Source organism: Rhinolophus sinicus, chromosome 4 (assembly GCF_057876585.1).
Source record: "Rhinolophus sinicus isolate RSI-liver-muscle chromosome 4, RSI-T2T, whole genome shotgun sequence".
NCBI lineage: Eukaryota > Metazoa > Chordata > Mammalia > Chiroptera > Rhinolophidae > Rhinolophus > Rhinolophus sinicus.
This window is the reverse complement of record NC_142504.1, coordinates 84,957,498-84,980,819: the sequence shown is the minus strand read 5'-3', so window position 1 is coordinate 84,980,819 and position 23,322 is coordinate 84,957,498. Positions and strand designations below refer to the sequence as shown.

Genomic DNA, 23,322 nt, shown 5'->3' with positions numbered 1-23,322 from the left:
TACAGATTAAACTTTATTTAAAATATAGCCTAAACTTAAAAGTTTGGTATAAAACATTTTCCATTGGGAATAAAAGTATTATTATTTTTTTAATGATGTTCAAAGCCAGTTTTCCAGAGTTGCCTCTTATTTGTATATGATGATCCATGACGTACGTGACATAGTGTATGTTGTGGCTAACCCTGTGAAGTAGGTATTAATCACATGTTATAGATGAGGAAGTTGAAGAATGGAAAAGTTAAAAAGTTATTTAGGATAATCCAGTTAATAAGTGGTGAGTGGGAATTTAATAAGGTCGGACTCCAAAAGTTGGGCCCTTAATCAATATAATGGGATGCTTCTAATACTATTACAGAAACTAATCATCTTGTCTGATTATATTTATATGAAAAAGTGCTCACATTTCCTACTGTGCACTGTGGATACGGTCTTCTTGGTATACTCTCCTATGAACCTATTCCCTGTCTCTGAACCACTGGTTGTAAATCCCATAGACTAAGCCTAGGCCATAGCAGGGGGGAGGCAGGAGGTATTGGGGTGGGAGAAGGGATTTGGGCATTGATTTTTTTTTTAATAGGCTTTATTTTTTTAGAGCAGTTTTACGTTCACAGCCAAATTAAGCAGAAAGTATGGAGAGTTTCCACATATCTCTTGGAAGTGTACCGTTTCCTACACTATCACCATCCCCACCAGAGAGTGGACATTGATTTTTATGATAGTGGAGTAGGGGCTGAGACTGCAGCAACACGCTAGAGGAAATGGGGGAATCCTGAATGTAGCATTTAATTCCCCTTTCTTAATTCCCCTCCGTTTTCCCCTTTATTATTTTCTGTGTTGATACCATAGATTTCACACTGCCCTGGACAAGCCTTAGGGTGAGGTGAGAATTAGATCAAGTACTGGTGGTAGTGGGCCCTGGCAACTCCAAAAAAGAGGAAGGAAAGGACCTATTGGAGGGACGTTGTGAGCAGTGGCATTGGGGACATGGTTAGACTGTCTGGCTAGCCCTTTTGGTTATAAAGGAATGTTACAAGTCATTTGTATCTGTGGAAGACTTCCATTTGGAATTTCTGGTTTCTGGTTTGAGCATCCTTTTTATTGGTAAGCCATTAACCCAATTTTTTATTGTTGTTACAGTTGAGTTGTATGCATTGTGTAGAATTAATTTCAAGGTTTTTTTCTTTTTTAAAAGTTCATATGAGAGATCCTAATAATCAACCTCACATAATTAAGAATTTGAAGATAGCAGTAAGCAACATTATCACCCAGCCACCTCACCCTGGAGCCATTCGGAAGCTTTTGAACGATGTTGTTTCTGGCAGTCAGCCTGCAGAAGGATTAGTAGCTAATGTGATCACGGCAGGAGATTATGATCTCAACATCAGTGGTATGTAATAAGGTTTATTTATTATTATTTCTTAAATGAATGTTTCTTTTTTAGAAAAAGTAATTCTGTTACTGGGAAATCATTCAATAAACATTTAAATGATTACTGAGTGATAGAGCCTGGGAATACAATACAGTAAGGACTGAAATAAACAGTCTTTACTTTTAAGGAGGTTACAATCTAGTGAGTAGGCAGCCATTCAAACTATGAATTACATGATTTCATTGTATTTTTTCATAATGAAAATGTTTCTGTAGTTCTAATTGTAAAGCTCCATGAGGGCAGGGACTCTGTCTCTTTATTTTATTTATTTCCAGTACCTAAAGTATGCCTAGAACGTGTATAATAAATACTTCTTGAATGAAAGAATTAACAGATAAAAACAACATATTCTTTTGTGACATACCGTGTTTCCCCGAAAATAAGACCTAGCCGGACAATCAGCTCTAATGCGTCTTTTGGAGCAAAAATTAATATAAGACCCGGTCTTATTTTATATAATATAATACCGGATATAATATAATGTAATATAATATAATATATGATATGATATAATAAGATTGGGTCTTAGATATAATATAATACAATATAATATAATACCGGGTCTTAGATAATATAAGACTGGGTCTTATATTAATTTTTGCTCCAAAAGGCGCATTAGAGCTGATTGTCCAAGTAGGTCTTATTTTTGGGGAAACACGTTAAGTAATACATACTATAATTAAATAAAAATAATTAAGTTTATTTTTTTCTTGCTTAGTATTAATTGGAGGGAATGTTTATAATACATGAATAAATATTTAATCTTTTCTGAGTGCTTTTTAATCTGAATGGTAAATATTTTCATAATAAGATTGGTAGGTGAAATGATATATTGATATGTAAAGTAAATTAGCAGTATTTGGTATGACTTTTGGTATGAAAAAGACTTAATAGAGGGACAGAAGAGCTATTTTTAGAGGGAAAAGATAAAAAGTACATCATCTGATCAGAATATTTCAGCAGTGTAATAAAATCTTTTTAGGTCAATACAATTTATAGTCTAATATTTTAACATATCCTAAATGAATACTTATTTTCCTAAATATACGAAGAGAACTTAAGTGTCATATTTTAGGTTATGAAATTAGTTGGTTGCACTTGTGTAGTTAGAAGTATTTGTAGAATTACTTTGTTTGAATGTTCATAATTTTTCCTTTTTCTATGTCATTTTAATTCAAACAAGATACGTTAACGTCATAATTTTAAGTTTAGAATATTACGGTTATCTTTACAAATCTAAAGAATCTGAATTTCAGGGTACATATTTTGAGCATTTCTTGATATAACATATTTTCAACACGAGGCAAAATTTGGATTTTCTGGGAGAAAGTGATGGAATTTGAACTGTTATTTCCCTGTTATTAATGGGAAATCTGTGTTGAAGTGTGCATCTAATGCCAGAGTGTCCAAAGTTTTTACACTACCGTTGCCATTACTTAATTGGATAACTTGAATAAGTCACTTGTTCAGAGTTGGTTTCATTCTTTGGAAACCAGAGAATTTGGCTAGATTCTTTCTCAAGGTCTGTCCGAGACCTTTAATCCTGTGATTCTGTTTTATAGGGTCTTTAACATTTTTGTTATTCATGAAACAAATATTTATTGATTTCCTACTCTATGCTTTGAATTGAGATCTAGAGATGAATAAGACATGATGTATGAGTTCATAATCTGGTGGGGATCAGTAATCATAATACATTTTAATTTACAATACCTTTAATCAGAATACATTGTAATAGGGATATGTCGTATCCAATATGCCAAAGTGCTGAGGGCACACAGAGAGGGATTAACTATTATATTTTTAAAATAAATAAAAATACGTACGTTTTTTGTACTGCAGATATCCTCTAACGTCTGAAGCTTGTAATACTTTTTATTTTTAAAACATTTGATTTATCAAAATGATATATGCATGTATAGCACTATATGCACTAGTGCTAAAAAGACTTACTGTGAGGAAAAAACAACAGTGATCTCCCTGTGCCCCTTCCCCCCAATTTTTTTAGTGGTTTTTAGTTTGTGTTTCCAAGTAATATTTTTATATGGCTCTCTATGGCTTACTCAGTTTTAAATTTACATATTGATTTCTCATAATTGATGAAGATTTAGCTTAATTATTCCCCTTTCCCCATCTCTTTAATGTAGTTTTCATAATTTTTGGTTAATATTCACTATTTACAATATTATGATTAAATATTATTCACTTTTTCATTGCTGAGCCAAATACTGGGATTTCAGTCCATTCTTACACAGCATTTTTTTTTTTTTCAGGACTTAAGTAATTTCATTTGTAAAAACAACTTGCTCAGAGTTGTCTGTATCTCTTGCTAATCTCAAACTATCAATAGCCTCTCAGTAAGATTTTTTTCTTGACAGATTGTAGTAGAAAAACCTCAGTCTTCCACCTCCTGTAAAGGGAAAAACCTAGCTGTTCCCTGCTGTGTCTTTTTTTCCTGTGATTCTCCTTTTCTACTAACACAAAACATTTCACTTTTCATCACCAAATGTGTGGAGTTTTTTTCCCCACATCACCAAGCAATTCTTGGATTCCAGCAGGGTGTCCAAGAATTCAATTCAATTCTGACACTACCTTGAGATAGCATCAGATTCCATAAGTTAAGGGCTTAATCCTACAAGATTCCTGTCCTGCTCCACTTCAGATGCCAGTTGCAAGTCCCTGTGCTTCTGACCTACTGGCTATAGATTCGGGGTTCCAGTGGCCTCCTCCTTGGGTTTAATTAATTTGGTAGAGAGACTCACAGACCTCAGAGAAACACTTTACTTACTGGATCACTGGTTTATTATAAAAGGGTGCACACTAATGCACACTAATTCAGAACAGCCAGATGGTGGAGATGCATAGAGGGTATGGGGAACGGTGGTGGAGCGTTCATGCCTTCTTTGGCCACGCTCTCAGCACCTCCACATGTTCACTAACCCGGAACCTCTCTGAACTTCATATTTTTGGGATGTTTATGGAGGCTTCATGATGTGGGGATGATCAATCATTAACTCCAGTTTTAGCCCTTCTCCCTTCTCAAGAGAATAGGGGGCGGGCCTGAAAATTCCAAGCTTCTAATAGTAATTAATGGCTTGATCTTTCTGGTGATCAGACCTCATCCAGGAGCAATCTAGGAGCCCACCCAGAGTCACCTCATTGGAATAAAAGACATACTATCACAAAGGAAATTATAGGGTTTCAGGAGCTCTGCATTAGGAACCGGGGGCAGAGACCAGTATATAAACATAGTATTTTCTGTTATTGCACATAGACTAGTTTATCAGATAATCTGTTTATCAAGATCTCCTTCCTGAAATCTTTTTACTCCATGCATTTTCTCTCTATGGGGAATGATAGCATCCTTCAGTGGAGGGGGAAATTCAGTTTTGGGGGGTCAAAAAGTATAGATATTACAATAGATTGTGATGCTCAGAAGGATCATGGTACATAAATAGATACATAGTATATCTGTGGTATTACTTTAAAGTGTTTTTTGTGGGGAAGGACCAATTAGGAAAGAAAAGGCTCATGGAGAAGATAATGAAATAAAAGTTGCTAAACATGGTTTTACTTCCTCTTGGAGTGGTTACTCTCCAAGGCATGCTCTAGAGCTGTCACCCTGGGGATTTCCTTTTCTTCTCGATAGTCTCTTGCTCTCATTCACACCTTTTTTGGTACATTTCCTTGATTTGGTGAAGGACATCTCTAATAGCTTCCTGAGAAAGGTTGCTTAGACAGTATTGAGGTTGAGCAGCCCCTTTTGATAAACTGGTCATGCATACTCTTTAGTCCTGAGAAATTTTCTTGTGTTTTTCTTTGTTAATTTCTTCCTCTTTATTTATTTATTTATTTATTTTTTGTGGAACGACTGTTAGTTGGATGTGGAACTTCCTGAGTTGCTTCCCTAAAGTTTTCATCTTCTAATGTTGTCCATCTCCATCTCTTATATCTTTTTGTATTACTTTCTGAGGAACATCCTTAACTTTATTTTCTGACCCTTTTGTTGAAATTTTAATGTTCACTGTCCTTTTTTTTTTAAACTTCCCTTGCTCTTTTGATTTTCGTTTTTATATCATAGAGTTCTTGTTTCATGTTCTGATATCTTAACTCTGAGGATATTAATAGTTGTTTTTAACTTTTTAAGTTGTCTTCTATCTTGTGATTTTTCTCTCATTTGTATTATTTTTCAGTTTGTTTTGGTCTCTTTTTCATATTGGAAACTTACCTCAAATGTCTCTTGAGCTCTTGGCATTTTTTTCTATTTCAAACTGAGGCATTAAAATCCTGACAGAGCAAAACAAAACTTGTCAGCTAGTGGACTTCTTTATTGGGTGTTGAAGCTGTGAATAGGCTTGAAGGGTTGCCCAGTTTCTTTACTTACCGTTCTTTTGTATGGGGCCATTTAGTTTCTCCAGAGAGAGTTTCTCAAATCTAATGTCTGGCTGTCTGCAATCTGGGGGTGGGCTTATTATTTTTTTAAACAGCGTATTAAAGTGGTTTGGTAGATAGTTTACTGTAACAATGTGGTCATGATTTGGTTGTGAAAATTTATTTTATCTAGGTATATTACTTATATTCTCAGGTCCCGCCACATCTCCACATAAGGAAGGATTGAGTGCAATTTGTCTTTAAAAGCAGGTGGAGGCACTACTATAGCTCAATTCTTTAGGTAGATTTTAAAAAGAATCCCAAATGGTTTGGATAAACTACATGCCAGAAGAAAACAGTTTCTTCAGCTTCTTTCCCTGATTAAGGCATCTTCCTCAGCTTTATTGTTATGTTGGTCTTGAGGACTGGGAATGTAATATATTGAAGCACTGAATTCATTTTAAAAATGTTTCAGTATAACAATAATACTCTGGAAATTTAAGAGTGATTTTATCCATTTTAAATAAGATATTAATTCATTATATGTCTAGAAATACACTTCTAATTTTTGCCATTAATGTGAGTCAGCATACTTTTTACCCATTCTATTTAAGAAGTACATGTTAGATATTTACCTCATAGCCTAGCTTAACAGTGCAATGTTTTCTTCATCAGATCGGTCAATTAAAGCTAGTGTTCCTTGGTACAGTAATTGGAAAGACACATTGATGGAATTGAAAGAATCCTCATTATACACAGGTATTTCCTATGGTAGTCTCAGTTTTCCAGATTGTTCTCACTCTACTCCTTACCTATTATCTTTTTTTCTACTCAGCTACTACTTTTTTGTATTTGTCCTAATTAACACGTCTGTCTAATTTTTCTAAAACAGAGGCAGTCTGGTAATGCTTGTTCAACTTACGTTATTTATTCTATCATCTATTATTTATTGTATTTACTCTTGATTTACATTATCTGATAAATCCAGGCATTGTTTTAGAATAGTATAATTTGGGTTGTACCTTATTTCGATCAGAAGGAAAAACATATTTTTCCCCCTTTAAGTGTGTAATATACTTTTTCTGATTGCCTTTATATTAATTGCTATTGCTCTGTAAAATACCGTGATACTTTGGAGAATAGTCACGTGTAAATAGTATTTTAGAGGATTGCTTAAATATTCTGTAATATTTTTTCCTAAATTTTTACTTAAGAGCAAAAAGCATAAATAACTCTTTTAAAAAGTGGCAATTATTTAAAATAATTGTGCAAGAATAGGAACTTAGTGTTATTATTTTTCCAGAATCTTGAAGTATTTTGCTATTTTTCACATCCTGTGAATTATTTATCAGTTATCATTACTTTGAATAGAAGAAAGTGGAAGGGTGATGAAATTGCCTAAAAAGATGATACAGTAGTGAAGTAAGTCATCAATATTATATCATCCTTTAATTTTAAATTTTGTGTCGCCCAAAGTATATTGCATCTTCTTTTGAGACGGTATTAAACAAGTCTAGAGACCCCATCTTTGTAGTCACCATCTTTGTTTTCATTTTTTCTTGCATTAAGCACAGTTTAGAATTGAGAACTTTTAATTTTCAGTCCATATTAGCAAAGAAAAGAAAATTAACAATGGAAGACAAAAGTTTTCCCAATTATTAGATAAATCAGAAGATGCAGTGAAACAACAGCATTCTAGACTAGCATTGTCCAGTAGAAATATGTGAGCCACTTATATAATTTTCCATGTTCTTGGGCTACAGTAAAGAATGTGAAAAAAATGTGTGAAATTAATGTTTTATTTAACTCAGTATATGCAAAATATCATTTCAATATGTAATCAATAGAAAATTTTGTGTTTTTGTATTACTGTCTTTGAATTCTTTTTTTTTTTTTTAATTTATTGGGGTGACAATTGTTAGTGAAATTACATAGATTTCAGGTGTACAATTCTGTATTACATCATCTATAAATCCCATTGAGTGTTCACCACCCTGTCTTTGAATTCTTAATGTGCATTTTGCACTTATAGCACATCTTGATTCAGACAAGCCATATTTCAGGTATCCGCTAGCCACATGTGGCTAATGGCTACCTACCATATTGGACAGCCTAGCTCTAGACTCTAATGATCGTGGTAAATTGATCATGAAATTGATCATATACAGAAATCTCATTTTATGAGTCTTCAATATCTAATACGAATTTCCTCGAACTCAAAAATTGATGACTAAACAATGTATTTTTAATTTAACAAGAAGGACTTCACTTAATACTATTTCGAAACGAGCCTAGACATCCTATTTTGTTAAAGCACATATCACAGTATTCTTTTTATTTTTTATATTTGTTTAACAAAACTTACTTCATGCAGTTTGTAAGTGATAAATGTTGGAAGTACTCATGTGTATGAAGATGATTGGGAGGAATTAGATGATATTGAAATAAAAAAATTCATTGGATTGTTCTTTCTGTTTACTGTTAAGAAGTCTAGACAATGAAAACGTTTTGCAGTGATGGAGCAAATAAGATTAGATGACCTTTTTCTCTCATCAGCAAACTTATGAGCCATCAGTTTTTTCCAAAATGTTGCACCTTGACTATGCAAGTGCAAGAATAACCAGAAGTAATGGTAAAATTAGAACTTATTAGAGATGTATTTGAATATGGCATAAGTATTTACATATTGGATTTGTTCCAGGTTCATGTGTGACAGTTGAACAGTTTGTTGCACTCAAAGAATGTTGCCTAATTGAGGCATATACCTTTAAAACCAGGAATATGTGGGAATACAATTTGAGTTTGCTGTGTTTAAATTCTTAGTAAAATTTCTAAAGTTATTTTTACTGTGCCCTTATTCTTAATTCTGTAAATAATTTATAAAGTGAATTAAAAATACAGTAAAATATCAAGGGTCAGTTAGATCCAGATGGTAAATGACAGTGACTTATTTTTTTCCTGATATACTGAGGGTTAAAAGGAATATAATTTGAAAAGAGGACAATTTATTTTAAAAAATCTTCCACTGTGGTGTCTGAGGAATTGGGCATAAGTAATCATGACTCTCATCTCTTTAGAAAACTTTGATTTTTCTGAAAACATTTGATTTTAGTTTCCTCAAGAATAGTTCTCGAGGGTGTTGTTAAAATACAAGGTTAGTATTCCTTAGTTTTTCATATTATTTAATTAAGATCTTTTATGATTTGCAAAATTCTCATAAATTTTGTAGGTGTTCTAGTTTAATTTTTGTAGCTTTTGTGTGCTAAGATCCTCTGAATTAAACCGTATTTTCTGATAATGACAGAGTTTCGTGTCAAATATTTCTGACTTTGAAGCTGTACGTTCATCACATTAAGTAATTTATGTGTAATTATTTAATTCGTTTACGTGGATATTTTCATTGTGAGTATATATTAAGTTTTGGTATATCTACTACTGTTTATCTAAAGTTACATAGTCAAAATGCCAACATTATTTGAAATTTATTAATATTTCTTAGGTTGTTTTTTGTTTTTTTAGTCTGAATAGTGATTTTTCTGGCACTTTCAGCTTTTTTGAATAATTAAGAAGGGAAAATATGTGATTTGTAGGTGATGTTTATATTTAGGATATTCAGTCTTTTTCACCTGCAGATTTGGGGTTGCTAAGTGTTTTTAGTTTCAGTATGATGAAGACCTGAGTTGCTCTAGGTTAAGCTCACTGCTCATCGCCCTTGTTAGATATTTATTGGGAACACTAATAACTCTTGTGTCTTGTTACTGACGCTAAGAAGGGAACAAAGAAGGGGGATGGGCTGCATTTTGTGAGTGGGGGTGGAAGATAGAGCATTATGTCCTCTATCTCTTAACTACCTTTTTTACCCTTCCTTAACAAGACAGAATACATTCTGCATAGAGAAGCTGGTAGAATAACATGGTTGCTGTTTCAATTCCAAAGAAAGAACACATAGAAATGGAAAGGGGTATGGGCAAAATACTGATTTCATCCCAAAATAAGTACAAGAGAATTTCTAAAGGGAGACAACTGTCACTAAATGTTAGTCTCTTGTTAATATAAAACATTTTAAAACTATTATTTTATCCACTGTGTAAAAAGTACTCATGTGTAAAAAGTGTCATTTGAAAAAGTAAAAAATACAAGGACTTCTATTTTTTTTTTATTGGCATATAAAATAATGGAAGGACTTCTTAATTAGCTGCTTAAGGAAACATGAGGCTGAAGGGAAAACTTAACTTATAAAACTGAATGTGACCTACCTGAAGGATAAAACCCACTTCCGCCATGTATATTTAAAATTTTTCCTTTGGTCCTCATACCCAGTGTTGCCTTGTAATCAGTATTTAGAAACTATTGCTTCAATTTAAGAGCTCGTATGTGTGTGTATACTTGCTTTTTCATTTTTATTTAATTTTATTTTTAATTATGTAGACATATGTATACTTCCAAAGTTAGAACTCTCTAAAACAACGTGAATTCAGTGAGGTCTGGCTTCTTCTATTCATGCTCTCTCCCCTTTTTCTTCTCTTGTCTTCCTTATATGTAATGGAATTTATTAGATTTATCCTCCTATTATTTCTTTGACAATATAAGCAAATATATGTGTGATTCTTTATATTTTCTTCCCTTTCTTACACTAAAATGCATACTTCTCTGCTGTTTCCTTTTTTTACTTAACAGTATATCCAAGAGAGCACTTTATAATAATACATAGAGAGATTTTCCTCTTTCTCTTATAGCTGAATAGTACATCCAGTTAATGGATGTCCACCCCTCTTGATGGACTAGTGGGTTTGCTTTCTAGTGTTTTATTACAGGTAGTGTTGCAAAGAATAGCTATTTTGGAAGATCCAGTTTGTTTATTTAGAACTCCCCAGCCCACCATGAAATACCCTTTTTCATATTTCTACAATTTATCTGTTTTTTGTTAAATTTAAGCAGCATTGAAGCGACAAAGTAAATAGAAAAATATTCAAAATAGAGAAAGTCATTTCCCCATTTCTGTGGCGATTCCTTCCTATTTAACCAAAGTTTTCATTATCTATTCTTTATTTTCTTGTCATTGTACTAAATGAAAATACACATTAATTTTCTAGACAGGGACTAGTTTTGACTGACTTGGGGGAAGATATATTTATTGGTTGGTAAGAAAATTGGTTTCATATGATAGGTAACAGACTAGTTTGTCATTTATTCTTTAATTTTTGCCACTTTTCATATAGATTATAATATTTATGGGCATGTTTTTCCTCTTCTATAGCAAAGAACATGAAATTGTTACAGTAATAGCCTCCCTAAATAGTATACCGGGAGTGCCCGTATATACAAGTGGACACTTTGGTCAACGTTGCCCAAGCAGTAGTTTGCTATAATCAGAAGTGTCTGGACGCTGATGGTAACCACATTGAGCACCTCTTGTAATTGCAGAAGTCAAATGTGACTTGTATTCATCTTTTGTTATCAGTATATATTGCGTATTACAATTTTAATAGTTTTTCACTTTCTTAAAATGTGTGTACATTTTTTTGGCACCTTCTGTATGGATTATTCTCATAAGGCATTTGTTGGAATTAAAATGTTTTGTGTCTGTGGCAACAGGTTAAAAATGTTTTTTGGTCAAGATGAATATCTTTTTCTTCTTCAGGCTTTCCTCTCGTTTAATGTAGTATTATAATGTAAACGGAAAATATATTTGCTGTGTTTTCAGTGATTAAGGTGAAAACAAAAAGTACATAAGATTTGGTAATCAGCATAAGTAGCTCGGAATAGAGTGCTCTTATAGTAAAACTGATTTAAATTATCTCCTTAAAACTAGTGAAATGACTAAATTTAAGTTCAAATATAAAAACGTTAGAATAGTTGTAATGTAAAATGCATAGCATGAAATGAGAGATTTGACATTTTAAGAATCATATTATATACATGTATACAAAAAGTGAAAATGCACATCTTTGTATTTGATTATAAGTATGCTTTGAAATTCCATTTAAAGAGGTTTTGTTACTGTTATATTCAAATAATCAAATTGTACAGTATGCTTTGTCAGCCTCACCACTACTGACATTGAGCCAAGTATTTCTTTGTTATGGGGGTCTGTCTTGTTCTGTTCATTGTAGGATGCTTGCATCATTCCTAGTCTCTTTCCAGTATCCTCCCCACGCCTAGAGGTGACACCCAAAATACCTCCAGGCATTGCCAAATGTTTCCAGGGGTCAGAATCACTCTCAGTTGAGAACCAGCGTTCTGGAATGATATCATTTATGATAAGGAGTTACTTATGGACAACGTGACTGGTGGCAGGGGTACAAAACTTTAGTTCTAAAATTGTTTTATTCATATAGGTAATATTTAAAGCATTAATAGGTAAGTAAGTTGTGGGATTATTGTGTAGGTTTGGGAATCAGTCAGTTTTCTTTTTTCAAGTACAGTATATTCCCATGTATAAATATCTTTGTATATGTGGCTTACACTTAAATATATATATGTGTATGTGTATATATATATATATATATATATATATATATATATGCATGCACACACTCGCACACATATATAAAAGGACACATGAAAATACTTGTTATATATCTTTAAGCACAAGTAAGAAACGCTTGTTTATTGTTAGAAATTACTATGGTTTATGCCTTTAGAAGTATGGACTTGAAATATTGTCTGTTGTAAACTGATTCTGTTGAGGAATTTTAACTGTTTCATATACGGTTAATTTTAGCTACTACTCCATGGTTTGAGTCTTACAGAGAGACCTTTCTTCAGTCGATGCCCGCATCAGATCATGAATTTCTGAACCACTATTTAGCGTGTATCCTTTCACCTTAGTGTTCTCTTAAAATCAAATGTTTTGGATGTTATTAATCTCAGAAATAGTTAAATGAAGGCAAAATTGTTGAGAGGATATAGAGAATGCGGCAATCTTTTTTGTTGATGATGCTTCAAGTTTTTGTTAATTGTTTTGTTAAATGGCATCCTAGATACAGGACTGGTGTAATAAATTAATTTTTGATTACAAAATAAGAATACTGAGGGCTTGCTTATTGTTTTTCTTTATCCCCCAGCTTGAATATTTCATGCTTCATATGTTTTAAGCCATTTTAGAAAGAGAAAATGTAGACTGTCATTGTTAACTGCTTTTGATGATTACCTCAAAATTAATTGCTTTTACAAAAGCACAAGTTTAAAAACAGTTTTCCATTTTTATAGTAACCTGTTTTATAGCTGTTAACCTCCTTTGACAGTTATGGCTTTTTCTTTTTTTAAATGGGGTTGCAGAGAAAAGTTAAAAGGTAGGTTAAGGTATGAAACTAGTGAAATGGAATGAAGAGGAGCAAGATGTAGCATAATTGTTCGTTATGTTGATTGTTGTACAGTTTTGGTCCATTTTTATTTTCATGGATTTCCTTATTGTAAACGACCTAAAAAACTCAACAAAAAATCTTTAAGGTTTAGAACCAACCTTGAATTACTTAGAAGTGTTGGAGAAATTATTTTGTGCTTGCTGTGAAAACCTATGAAATCATATATACATATTTTTGGCTCAGAATATATCTTCCTAAAGTTTATTTTACTAGGGTAATATTTATCGAGTGATGGGTGATAATTTCCTTAATAATATGGTTTACAAGGTATGTTGGTAGCATCGTCTAGTGAAGCTGAACCTGTGGAACAGTTTTCAAAGTTGTCACAAGAACAACATCGAATTCAGCACAACAATGACTATTCCTACCCCAAGTGGTTTATACCAAATACACTTAAATATTATGTACTTTTACATGATGTAAGTGCAGGAGATGAACAGAGGTAAGCTTTATATTTTTAATTAACTTTTTTCTGTTAAATGATATAACTTTAATTTGGACATGGCTTATTTAAATTTTAGATACACTTTTCATCTAAGAAAGTAAAAATATGTTAATAAAATATTCAACTGTATCTTTTATTCCAGAGTTATAGTCAACAGCTAAGTCACTTTATGTTGGATTTCATTTGATTACCTAACCTTTTCTTTCAATATATACCTGTGTTAGTACAATCTTGGTACATAAGTGCTTGCCATTTTACACCTGTAGGTCTAAGGTGTATATAAAATTATTTCTCATTTTTTCTCTTTTCTCCTTCCCAGTTTTCCTCTAACTTTTCACTTCCTGGCTGTTGCTTGTAGGCACTTCATTTTTCACTCTTTGTTCTCTTGTCACTTTATATTTTTAGCCTTGATGTTTTTCACAGTCTTAAAAGCATCCAAACATTTCTTTCTTATGTTCCCTTTAATATTCCTTATTAGTGATTTGCTGTAGTCCTTTTATCTTTGGGATAAGTGAATAACTTATCTTTAAAAATAAGTTTTAACAAAATAAGATAACATTAAAAGCAGTTTTACTTACGGTTTTAGAGTCTATTTTGACTCTTTGTTTAGGTTATAGATCAAATGAATCTTTTGTTTCAAACTATTATTTAGGTTATGCAATTAAATAATTATTTCTTGCCCTGTTCTGAGCACAAACCATCATCTTTTTAATAAATTTTTCTCTATAGAATGATCTTTAGGATTTTTTGAAATCATAAACAGTCTTTGGCCTGCAGGACAAAGTATACTGTATAAATAGAAATAATTTGAACAGGCTGTTAAAATTAGTTTCCATCAGTTGAGTATGGTATATATCCTCCATATTAAATGGTTGTAACTAGGATATTTAAGAGGTACTTTAAGGATTAGATCAGTGGTTCTCATGTTTAACAGTATCATTGGTAAAGTGACAAAAGTTTAGTTTATTGTACTTAAGTGTATATACATACACATATACTTATATATCTGTGTTTATTCAAATTTATAACTATTTTAGTTAATTCAGTCTTAATTATATAGTGTGTAAAATGATTCATTTGCTAGGCTTGTTATTTGTAGCATCTGCATTTGAATATGATATAAAATTTTCCAGGGTTTTATTTGCACCAGATGGCTGATTGAAAAAAATACCTATTTAAACTAGATTAGCTCTAAGTACCCAAGTTTCATTTTCCATCAAAATGTACTGTTTACTTCTTAGGCTGTCTTACCATTTGAATTATATTATCTCCTACCGACTAGCAAGTTTAAAGTATGGAAATCAAAATGCTTTTTGTTACATCTGAGATATAGCTCATGGATATAGCTGTCCATGATTATCTGAATTTTGCAAGAAAAAAGGCTGGATTTGATGGAAGAAATACCTTGGCTGCTCTTCTTGAGTGTCCTCCTTTCCTTCCTCTGTACTGTGTCCCTTTGGAGACAACCAAGGGAAGGGTAAACTGTGGCAGTGCAAGATGTTTTGTAAGTGTTTGGGTGCTATATTTTTCTGTTGTAGCGCTCATGTTGTTCGATAAATGTGTGTTCTCAAGATTTTTTCAAAATCATATTTCCTGAAATTAGTTCTCATAGTTGAAAGATTTACTGATCTATAAGTTTGCTGCTGCTCTTTGGAAATTTATAGTGCTCGTTAGCAAATGGAAGGCTCAGAGGCGATTTGCTGCAAATAAACTATTTGGCCTTGTTTACTGTAATTCCCCAAACTAGTTTGACCACCAGAACTCTGTCTGAATAACATAGGAGTAGCTTGCAAAATTTCTGTCATGAAATACTTTGGTAACTCTGTTTTATGGTGATATCCAAGCTAGCTAAATTTCAGTTAGGATCATGATCTTTATTTTCATTTTTAAATTATTCTATTTCTAATTGTCTGCTTTGCCTTTTGGGGGGTTATTTTTGCAATTTTTGTATTATTTTAGTGTCTTTTATTGCCTAAGGTGTGCTACCCATTTACTACAAACTGTTTTTCATTTTTTATTTTAGAGCTGAATCCATTTATGAAGAAATGAAACAGAAGTATGGAACTCAGGGTTGCTATTTACTTAAAATTAATTCTCGAACATCTAATCGAGCATCAGATGAACAGATACCAGATCCTTGGAGTCAGTATCTCCAGAAAAATAGTATTCAAAACCAGGTATATGTAAAAAACAACAATGAAGCAAATCACAAAAACTATATTTCAGTCTTATGACATAATGGTATCACTGTAGAATTTTTCATGTCTTGGTTTAACTAGTAGAATTACTAATATTTGTTTTGGAATCTGGCTAAATTTTGTCCATCACCTTGTGGGCTCTTAAATCAGTAGTTCAAAAGCTGTTTTTAACTAATAATAATCCCTTATGTGTACTCCTTTCTGGTATATAATATTAGTGTTAATTGATCTTTTTCTTAAAAGATAAAAAGTGAATTGCACATTAAGAATTGATTGTCTAGACATGTAGAGAATAGAATTTTTGGCTTGTACGTTTAATTCATTATGAATGCTTACAGTCAGTTCTTTATTATCCACATGCTCTGGGGTTGCCTTCCTTCATTTTCAACATGCTGTTTTTATGGCCACCTTTTGGAACTCATACTATTTAGGTGGGTGGGCTTTTTTCCCTAACTTCCCTCTGATTTCCTTTCCTTCTGAATTTTCAGGAAGTGTTTCTTCCTAATGTACACCTTTCTTAATCTAGAGTTCTAGACTAATGTTAACTGTTACCTGTTGGCTGAAGTAGGTGGGTGTACGGTTTCACACTGTCAAACTTTTACGATAGAATTGTATGCCACTTGGTAGTAGTCAAATGACAAGTTCCTATGATTAGTTCAGATAATCAAGAGTTGACTTTTTTGTTTAGTAGCAGGATTTCTTAAGTAAATGGAAAATATACTTATATTTTGTACAACTACATTATGTACACTTTGTGATATTTTTAAAAAATATCAATTATAATAGAGTTTATATAACTTGATTTTCTGATCTAAATATTATTTAATCTGTTTATTTGCCTGTTTTTAATATATGGAATTTTTGATCCAGATATAGTGCTATACTGATATTTTACTCACTTTAATATTGAGATGACTGCTGACCTTCTTTAAGACAATGCTGAGGGAAAATGCCTGAGAAAAAAAGAACCAGTTGGATGTGAAGGGACTCTGTTTTTTTAAATGGTCTTTTAGGGCCACGCTCAGAACAGGAACAGTACTGAAATAACTCAGTTGAGAGTCCAGCCATATAAGTTTGGGAAGGGCAACATAAGTCATATTGTTCAGTTTGAGAACTTTTGACAGAAGACCAGTAATTCTTACTGGAAGACCAGTAAGACCAGTATGAGTAATTCTATAGCTTAGAACCCTAGAAGCTCAGGATTGGAAGATAATTTAAAGCTTATAAAAATCCAACCCTGTTCTAATGCTTTAATTCCCTTTAAACCTATGAATGCCCTCATCTAGTGACTGTCTTCTCAGGTGACCCTTTCTATGTCTGAACAGTTTGAGGATCAACCAAAAATTTCCTCCCTTTGCTTGTACTCATTAATCCTTTGAGAACCATATCAGTTTTCTATTATGACAACTTTCAAAATATAGGAGGATGACTCACATGTTCCCTTTAAAATTTTTTCAGGCTAAATATGCCCAGTTTTTTCAAATCTTTCTTAAATGATAGTTTCAGACTTTTCTTGTTTTGATCACTTTCCTCTTAAGTTCTAGTTTATATATTTCCTTGAAAGTGTGGCACTCAGATAATACCTCATATTTACTGGCCTGATGGGGTAGTCTGGGTATTTTCAGTTTTTGTTGACTGGGAAAACAGTACCTTTGTATAAACAAACATTGCATTGGATGTTTTTCCCAAACATTTTGATATATTCAGAATGCACTCCAACCTAGTAACACAGGGTTCATGACCAGGAGATTCCATATCATTCCTCTTTTTTTCCCTGGCTTGACTTTAGTAGTCCATCTCTCTTGCCATTATTCCTTACTTAAACATATGCAAGATATTCATATAGGCATATATCTATCACATATAAACTGAGAGAGATAATTTGAATTCAGAATAATTAGGGCAGTAGATTGAATGTGAAAGGGAATTTAAGAATATAGTAGGTGTGGACTGGAGTGCTAGAAAACATAATGGAAAAAGTTAAGAATTGGGAGGATTGGAAGAAAAGAGTCTTGCTGTAGCAAATAAATGAGGCTTACAGTTAGAGCAGCCATAGTTGTTGATGGAGATAGTAATATCTTAAACATGATTAAATACAACTGCTAATGCTTTTTATTTTGTTTTGATAGGAATCGTATGAAGATGGTCCTTGTACTATAACTTCAAATAAGAATTCTGATAGTAACTTGCTTTCATTGGATGGATTAGATAACGAAGTCAAAGGTCTTGATATACTTTCTTTAAGTTTCTCTTTTGATTGAAAATATACACTGTTGTCAAAGCATGCTAATCTTTATAGATAAAAGATGGGGGAAATTTTCATAATGAAAAAGATAATGGGCAGGTTAGCTTTTCTTCTGAAGATTTTATTGACTCATTTGACTGATTTTTTTTTGAAATTTAAAGTTTATTTTAAAAGTGTAATGTATCGCATTTCTTTCAGAAAATTTTGTAGAAAGCAAGGGAAGATAAGATGTACAGCATGAATTATTTCCAAAATTCACATGACTTTGAGAATTTTATTTTTGTATTTTAAATTACGGTTTTGATAGTAGGGGTACCTTTATAATTTTTGTTATAATTTTTCTTATTGCGTAGTTGTGCTATTTGAAAGTAATTCTTTATATTATATAAAAAATTTTGTTTTTCCTCATTTATTAACATGAATTTTAAAATTTCTATTATGTGTAGCAAGTATTAACCCAAGCCCTATAATTTTAAAGGGGGAGAGATTAATGTTATTGTATCTTAGACTTCTAAGATATACAGAAAAATAAAGGATTCCAGCATTCTTTTTTTTTCTGTAGCAATGTAGTAGTAATCACAATTTTCTATTGCATTCTGAGAGTAAAAGAAAGATTTGTTTTTCAGTAGATGGCTTACCAAATAACTTTAGAGCTCACCCACTTCAATTGGACTCATCCAGTGACCCTTCTAACAGCATTGATGGCCCAGATCATGTAAAACCTGCTTCATCATTACACGAAACAAAGAAAGCAAATACTGGGATTATTCATGGTGCATGTTTAACTCTTACTGATCATGATAGAATTCGACAGTTTATACAAGAGTTCACATTTCGGGGCCTTTTGCCTCATATAGAGAAAACAATTCGGCAATTAAATGATCAGGTAAGATTTTATTTTTTTGGATTAGTATTTTTAAAACTTGAGAATATAGTAGTATAAGGTATTTAAAGTATTTGAAGTTATTTTATTTTAAAGATAGACCAATATTAGGGGTTTACTAACATTACTGTGAATAAGGAAATTTTATTAAATCTTAGAACAGGCTTATTCGTTTTCACTAGGCATTTTGCCACCATATTGGACAGTTTTCTTTAAATAAGTGTTATTAAAATGAACATTTGCTCACTATTAAAGCTTTTTACTTATTTAGAATTTTTCTTTTGTATGTAAAAAGAAATACCAAATTCTCATGTTTGTCAACATATTTAATCTTTTCTCTTAGCTAATATCAAGAAAAGGTTTGAGTCGATCTCTATTTTCTGCAACTAAAAAATGGTTTAGTGGCAGTAAAGTCCCAGAAAAGGGCATAACTGAACTGAAAAATACATCTGGATTGCTGTGAGTGAAATACCATTTTTGTTTTTTTCCTGTGTTTTACTCTGACTAATGTTTGACTATATGATGTACTGCAAAAAATGACAATTTCTTCACTTTCTTTCATGTTGGTCAAAACTCAGGTAATGTCTAGGTAAATTCTATTAATTAAGAAGAATAAAAACTTTTAAGTAATTGGATATCTGAAAATAAAGAATTGGGAAAGTCACAGTACGTTGGGTCTTTTTCCCTATTTGTAAAAGATGGAGTTAGATTAGGTATTCATTAATACTCTTCTATATTAAAATATTGTGGTGGTGTGCTTCTGTAACATAGCCTATATTTAGAAATTTTTCTTTAACATGAAATCTTGTTTTAAGGGAAAATAAAATTAACCCATTTTGGATTTTAGTTTTTTCCTGGTTGTATATAAAAGTGGAATTAACCATTACTTCGTAATTTGCCCATGGACAAAGTCCTTGCCTGTTGTTGACAAGTTCTCAATATAGGGCTATACATTATATTAATATAGATCTAACTATCTGTTTCCAGATATCTTTGAGACGTGACACTCTCTCCTTGGAGGTAGAGTTCTTGTAAAACAGGATCCGTTTTCCTCATGTTAATTGACAATTGAGCAGCTGTTAGATATTTTATAATATTTAATGGTTAGAGGTCATAAATTATAAATGAGTTTCTTAACTTATTTTGTATTTACAGGTATCCACCAGAAGCACCAGAGCTTCAAATCAGGAAAATGGCTGACTTATGTTTTTTGGTGCAGCATTATGATTTGGCTTACAGTTGCTATCATACTGCAAAGAAGGATTTTCTTAATGATCAAGCAATGCTTTATGCAGCTGGTGCCTTGGTTGGTATTCTGTGTAGAATAATTTCTTATTTCTGCTACCATAAATAATGTAGAAATTTCTCTTTATGAAATAGCAAACAAAATACATAGGGATAAAGTTGTACTAAAAGAGGAAAAATAGTTTTTCAATTATTCTCACTTGATGAATTTTCCTCAAAATGGTGCATTTAAACAGGGTAACATATGAGGAGTAATTTCTTAGTTTTGATTAGTACCTTCTAATTTTTCATATGTTTCAAAATTTAATTTTAATTTCAGTTATATTTAAAGTATAAAGTTTTTTTTTAGAAGATGTTTTTAGACTTGAAACTAAATTGCTTGAAATGTTTTTCCTGATGTCGGACTATATATTCGTATTGGTTAAGAAGATGTACTTTGGTGTAAGAGACTTATGCAAATTTTTTAACGTCTCTGAGCCTCAGTTTTCTTGTCTGAAAATGTGAATTCTAATGGCATAGGATTAGGTAAGGTATAAGGTTAGCATACTGCCTTGTTTATAAGCAGTCAGAAATCGCTGGCTTTGGTAGTTTTTGTAGTTGTCATGTAAAGCTAGGTATTTCAGAAAGAGTTTTTTATACTTGTTGCCTTATAACCTTTTAGTATTTTGAAAAATTTTAAATATATTTATAATCTGTTTTCTGTGCTTAGAAAAGAGTAAAACTATCATTGTTACTTTCTACTTAACCTTAAAAATATGCAAGCTTACAGGGGTGGCTGGTTTGCTCAGTTGGTTAGAGCATGGTGCTAATAACACCAAGGTTGCCTGTTCTATCTCCACATGGGGCACTGTGAGCTGCGCCCTCTTTTTAAAAAAAAAAATGTAAGCCTACAAAAGTATGAAGAACAAAAATGTATAAGAACTCTAAATACCTCATTGGGTAATTATGTAGACACTTGTTTAATTGTCTCATTTTGCCTTTTTTAATCCTATGTATGTATAAAACTAAAATCGGTAATTTAAAATTGTAAAGCTAAAATCACAAAATTACATTACTCTTCCTTTTTATTTCCATAATATTTTTAATGAAAAAGTCAGTTAACTTCGAAAACCTCCTTCAGTAACTGAAAATGTGTTATGTTCAAGTGTTTGAAAAATTATATGAGTTGTTCTTAGCTAGACATTCTCTGGTCTTTTATTATAGTCATCTAATATAAGCTAACGTGAAATCACAAATACCTAGTTTTAACTCATTAATACCTTAAATTTTACATGATGCACCTGCAAATTGAATGTTTGTATTAGGTTGTTGCAAAAGTAATTGTGGTTTAAAAGGTTAAAAAAATGGCAAAAACTGCAATTACTTTTGCACCAAACTAATAATATAGATAGAAATCTTACAAAAGTATGGCAACAATTTTTTTTTTATGGTGCTTAAGCTTTTTCATTTTTATAATAAAATAAATCCTTTGTTTCAACCATTTAGACAGAGTATTAGTAGCAGTTATATGAGAAAGTATAGCGCTGGAAAATATAGGCATATCTGCTATGGTACAATATATGCATACTTGAAAACCCTGTAGTCTGTAGAAGTTGCCCTAAAAATAATAGGCCTTGGAGAAAAATAGGCAACAGTCCTCTTAAAACCTATGTATCTTTGTAACCAGAGCACACACCAAAACATTATCTTGGGAGATGACCTGTATGATCAGTCTAGTCAGGCAGCTCAGTATGGCTGGAGGTTACCTCAGGGAATTAAACAAAAACTCAAAACCCATATGTAAATATTGGCTGAGAGTAGGGATGAGGAAGAGGAGCTCCTTTTTACTCAGTAGAGCCTGCCCTGAGCCAAGAGCTGTGCAGGGCTGGGAGTGACTTCTCTGGAGAGAGAGTATGCACCCACCAAAGTATGGGCATTTATTTTTTATTTTCTTAAAATACAGGTTAAAAAAGCTTTTACCTGGGCAAGAGCTGAGTTCAAGGCTTTTTCTTTTCCTATTGGAAGTGGTTATAATTCTATATTTGGTATTTTTGATCCCCTGCCTAAAACATTATGTGTGCATATAAATTTTGTTTGTGCTGATAGCACTTCCCTGTTTATAATACCATTAACATATTAGCTAATTGATAAGGTTAGAATGTGTTATAGTAGAACAGACTGTACTGCCTGCCTTTTTTAGATGAAAATTATAGAAAATACTTGGTTATGGTAACTAGAAAGTTAAAAAATATATACCATGCCAAAACCAATAATAGGAATTCTTGAAGAAATATGGGTTTTTCATAGCTTAATCTGTCATAACTAACTGAAGGTTAAGTAGATCACTCCATTTCTTAATGAAAATCTTTGTAAAATATATTAATTCATTATTGTAGAATATAAGAACTGACTTTTAATGGTTGATTATTGAAGATCATGCAGTAACTTGGGGTGATCATTCTGAATGTTCTCATTATATCTGTAGAAATTATGTCAATTTTGTTTGAACATATATTCATTTAATATTTTTTATAGAATTAAAATGGAAAATAAATTAGAATTTGGGACTGTTTTTCTATAGGATTTTTTCTTAGTACACTTTTATTAATATATATGAATGTAGTATATGTAGTTCATATATAGTAAATATGTATTTTTATACAATATAGTATTATACAATATATTCAATATATATTTGATATTTTTGGTACAATATAGAATCATGTACATTCATTGTGTATATTTAAAATATAAACCAGCTAAGAAAACATGTTTCAGAGCTGTAGAATATTCTATCACATGGATATGATATATTTTCAGTAGGTTTTTTCAATAAATTGTGGAGCAGACATGTGCTGGATGCTGGGGATACAGAAGTATTCTGAAACATATGGTTGATATTGTCACGGAACTCGTGTTCTGTCACATTAAAGGCTTTAATCATATCCCAGTTTTTAGATAATTATTTCTGTATGTTTTTCTGTTTTAAAAAAAAATGTTGCAGAGAAATACTTTTATTCATCCTGAGAGTGGGTTGTTGACATTAGCAATTTTTTCTCCTGAATTTCTGAAGATTTCATTTATTTCTAGTTAAATTTTTATTAAAACTTAGTCTATATGAGAGCGTAAGTGAGGACATAATAGGATATTTTACTAAGTA

General features: G+C 32.0%; 1 protein-coding gene across 8 annotated transcripts in view; it reads left to right on the top strand.

Moving 5' to 3' along the window:
- Positions 1-23,322, top strand: part of TRAPPC8 (trafficking protein particle complex subunit 8) — a 78,921-nt gene that overhangs the window by 5,079 nt on the left and 50,520 nt on the right. For 3 of the 8 annotated variants that reach the window (XM_019714076.3, XM_074340194.2, XM_074340193.2), the window contains exons 2-10: positions 1,193-1,387; positions 6,476-6,559; positions 12,525-12,614; positions 13,435-13,609; positions 15,636-15,789; positions 17,940-18,033; positions 18,682-18,941; positions 19,282-19,397; positions 20,094-20,244. In XM_019714076.3, the coding sequence (XP_019569635.1) occupies positions 1,193-1,387; positions 6,476-6,559; positions 12,525-12,614; positions 13,435-13,609; positions 15,636-15,789; positions 17,940-18,033; positions 18,682-18,941; positions 19,282-19,397; positions 20,094-20,244 (1,319 nt within the window). The remainder of the gene's footprint in view (positions 1-1,192; positions 1,388-6,475; positions 6,560-12,524; positions 12,615-13,434; positions 13,610-15,635; positions 15,790-17,939; positions 18,034-18,681; positions 18,942-19,281; positions 19,398-20,093; positions 20,245-23,322) is intronic. The other 5 variants (XM_019714079.3, XM_074340195.2, XM_019714078.3 and 2 more) reach the window with 3 other exon arrangements.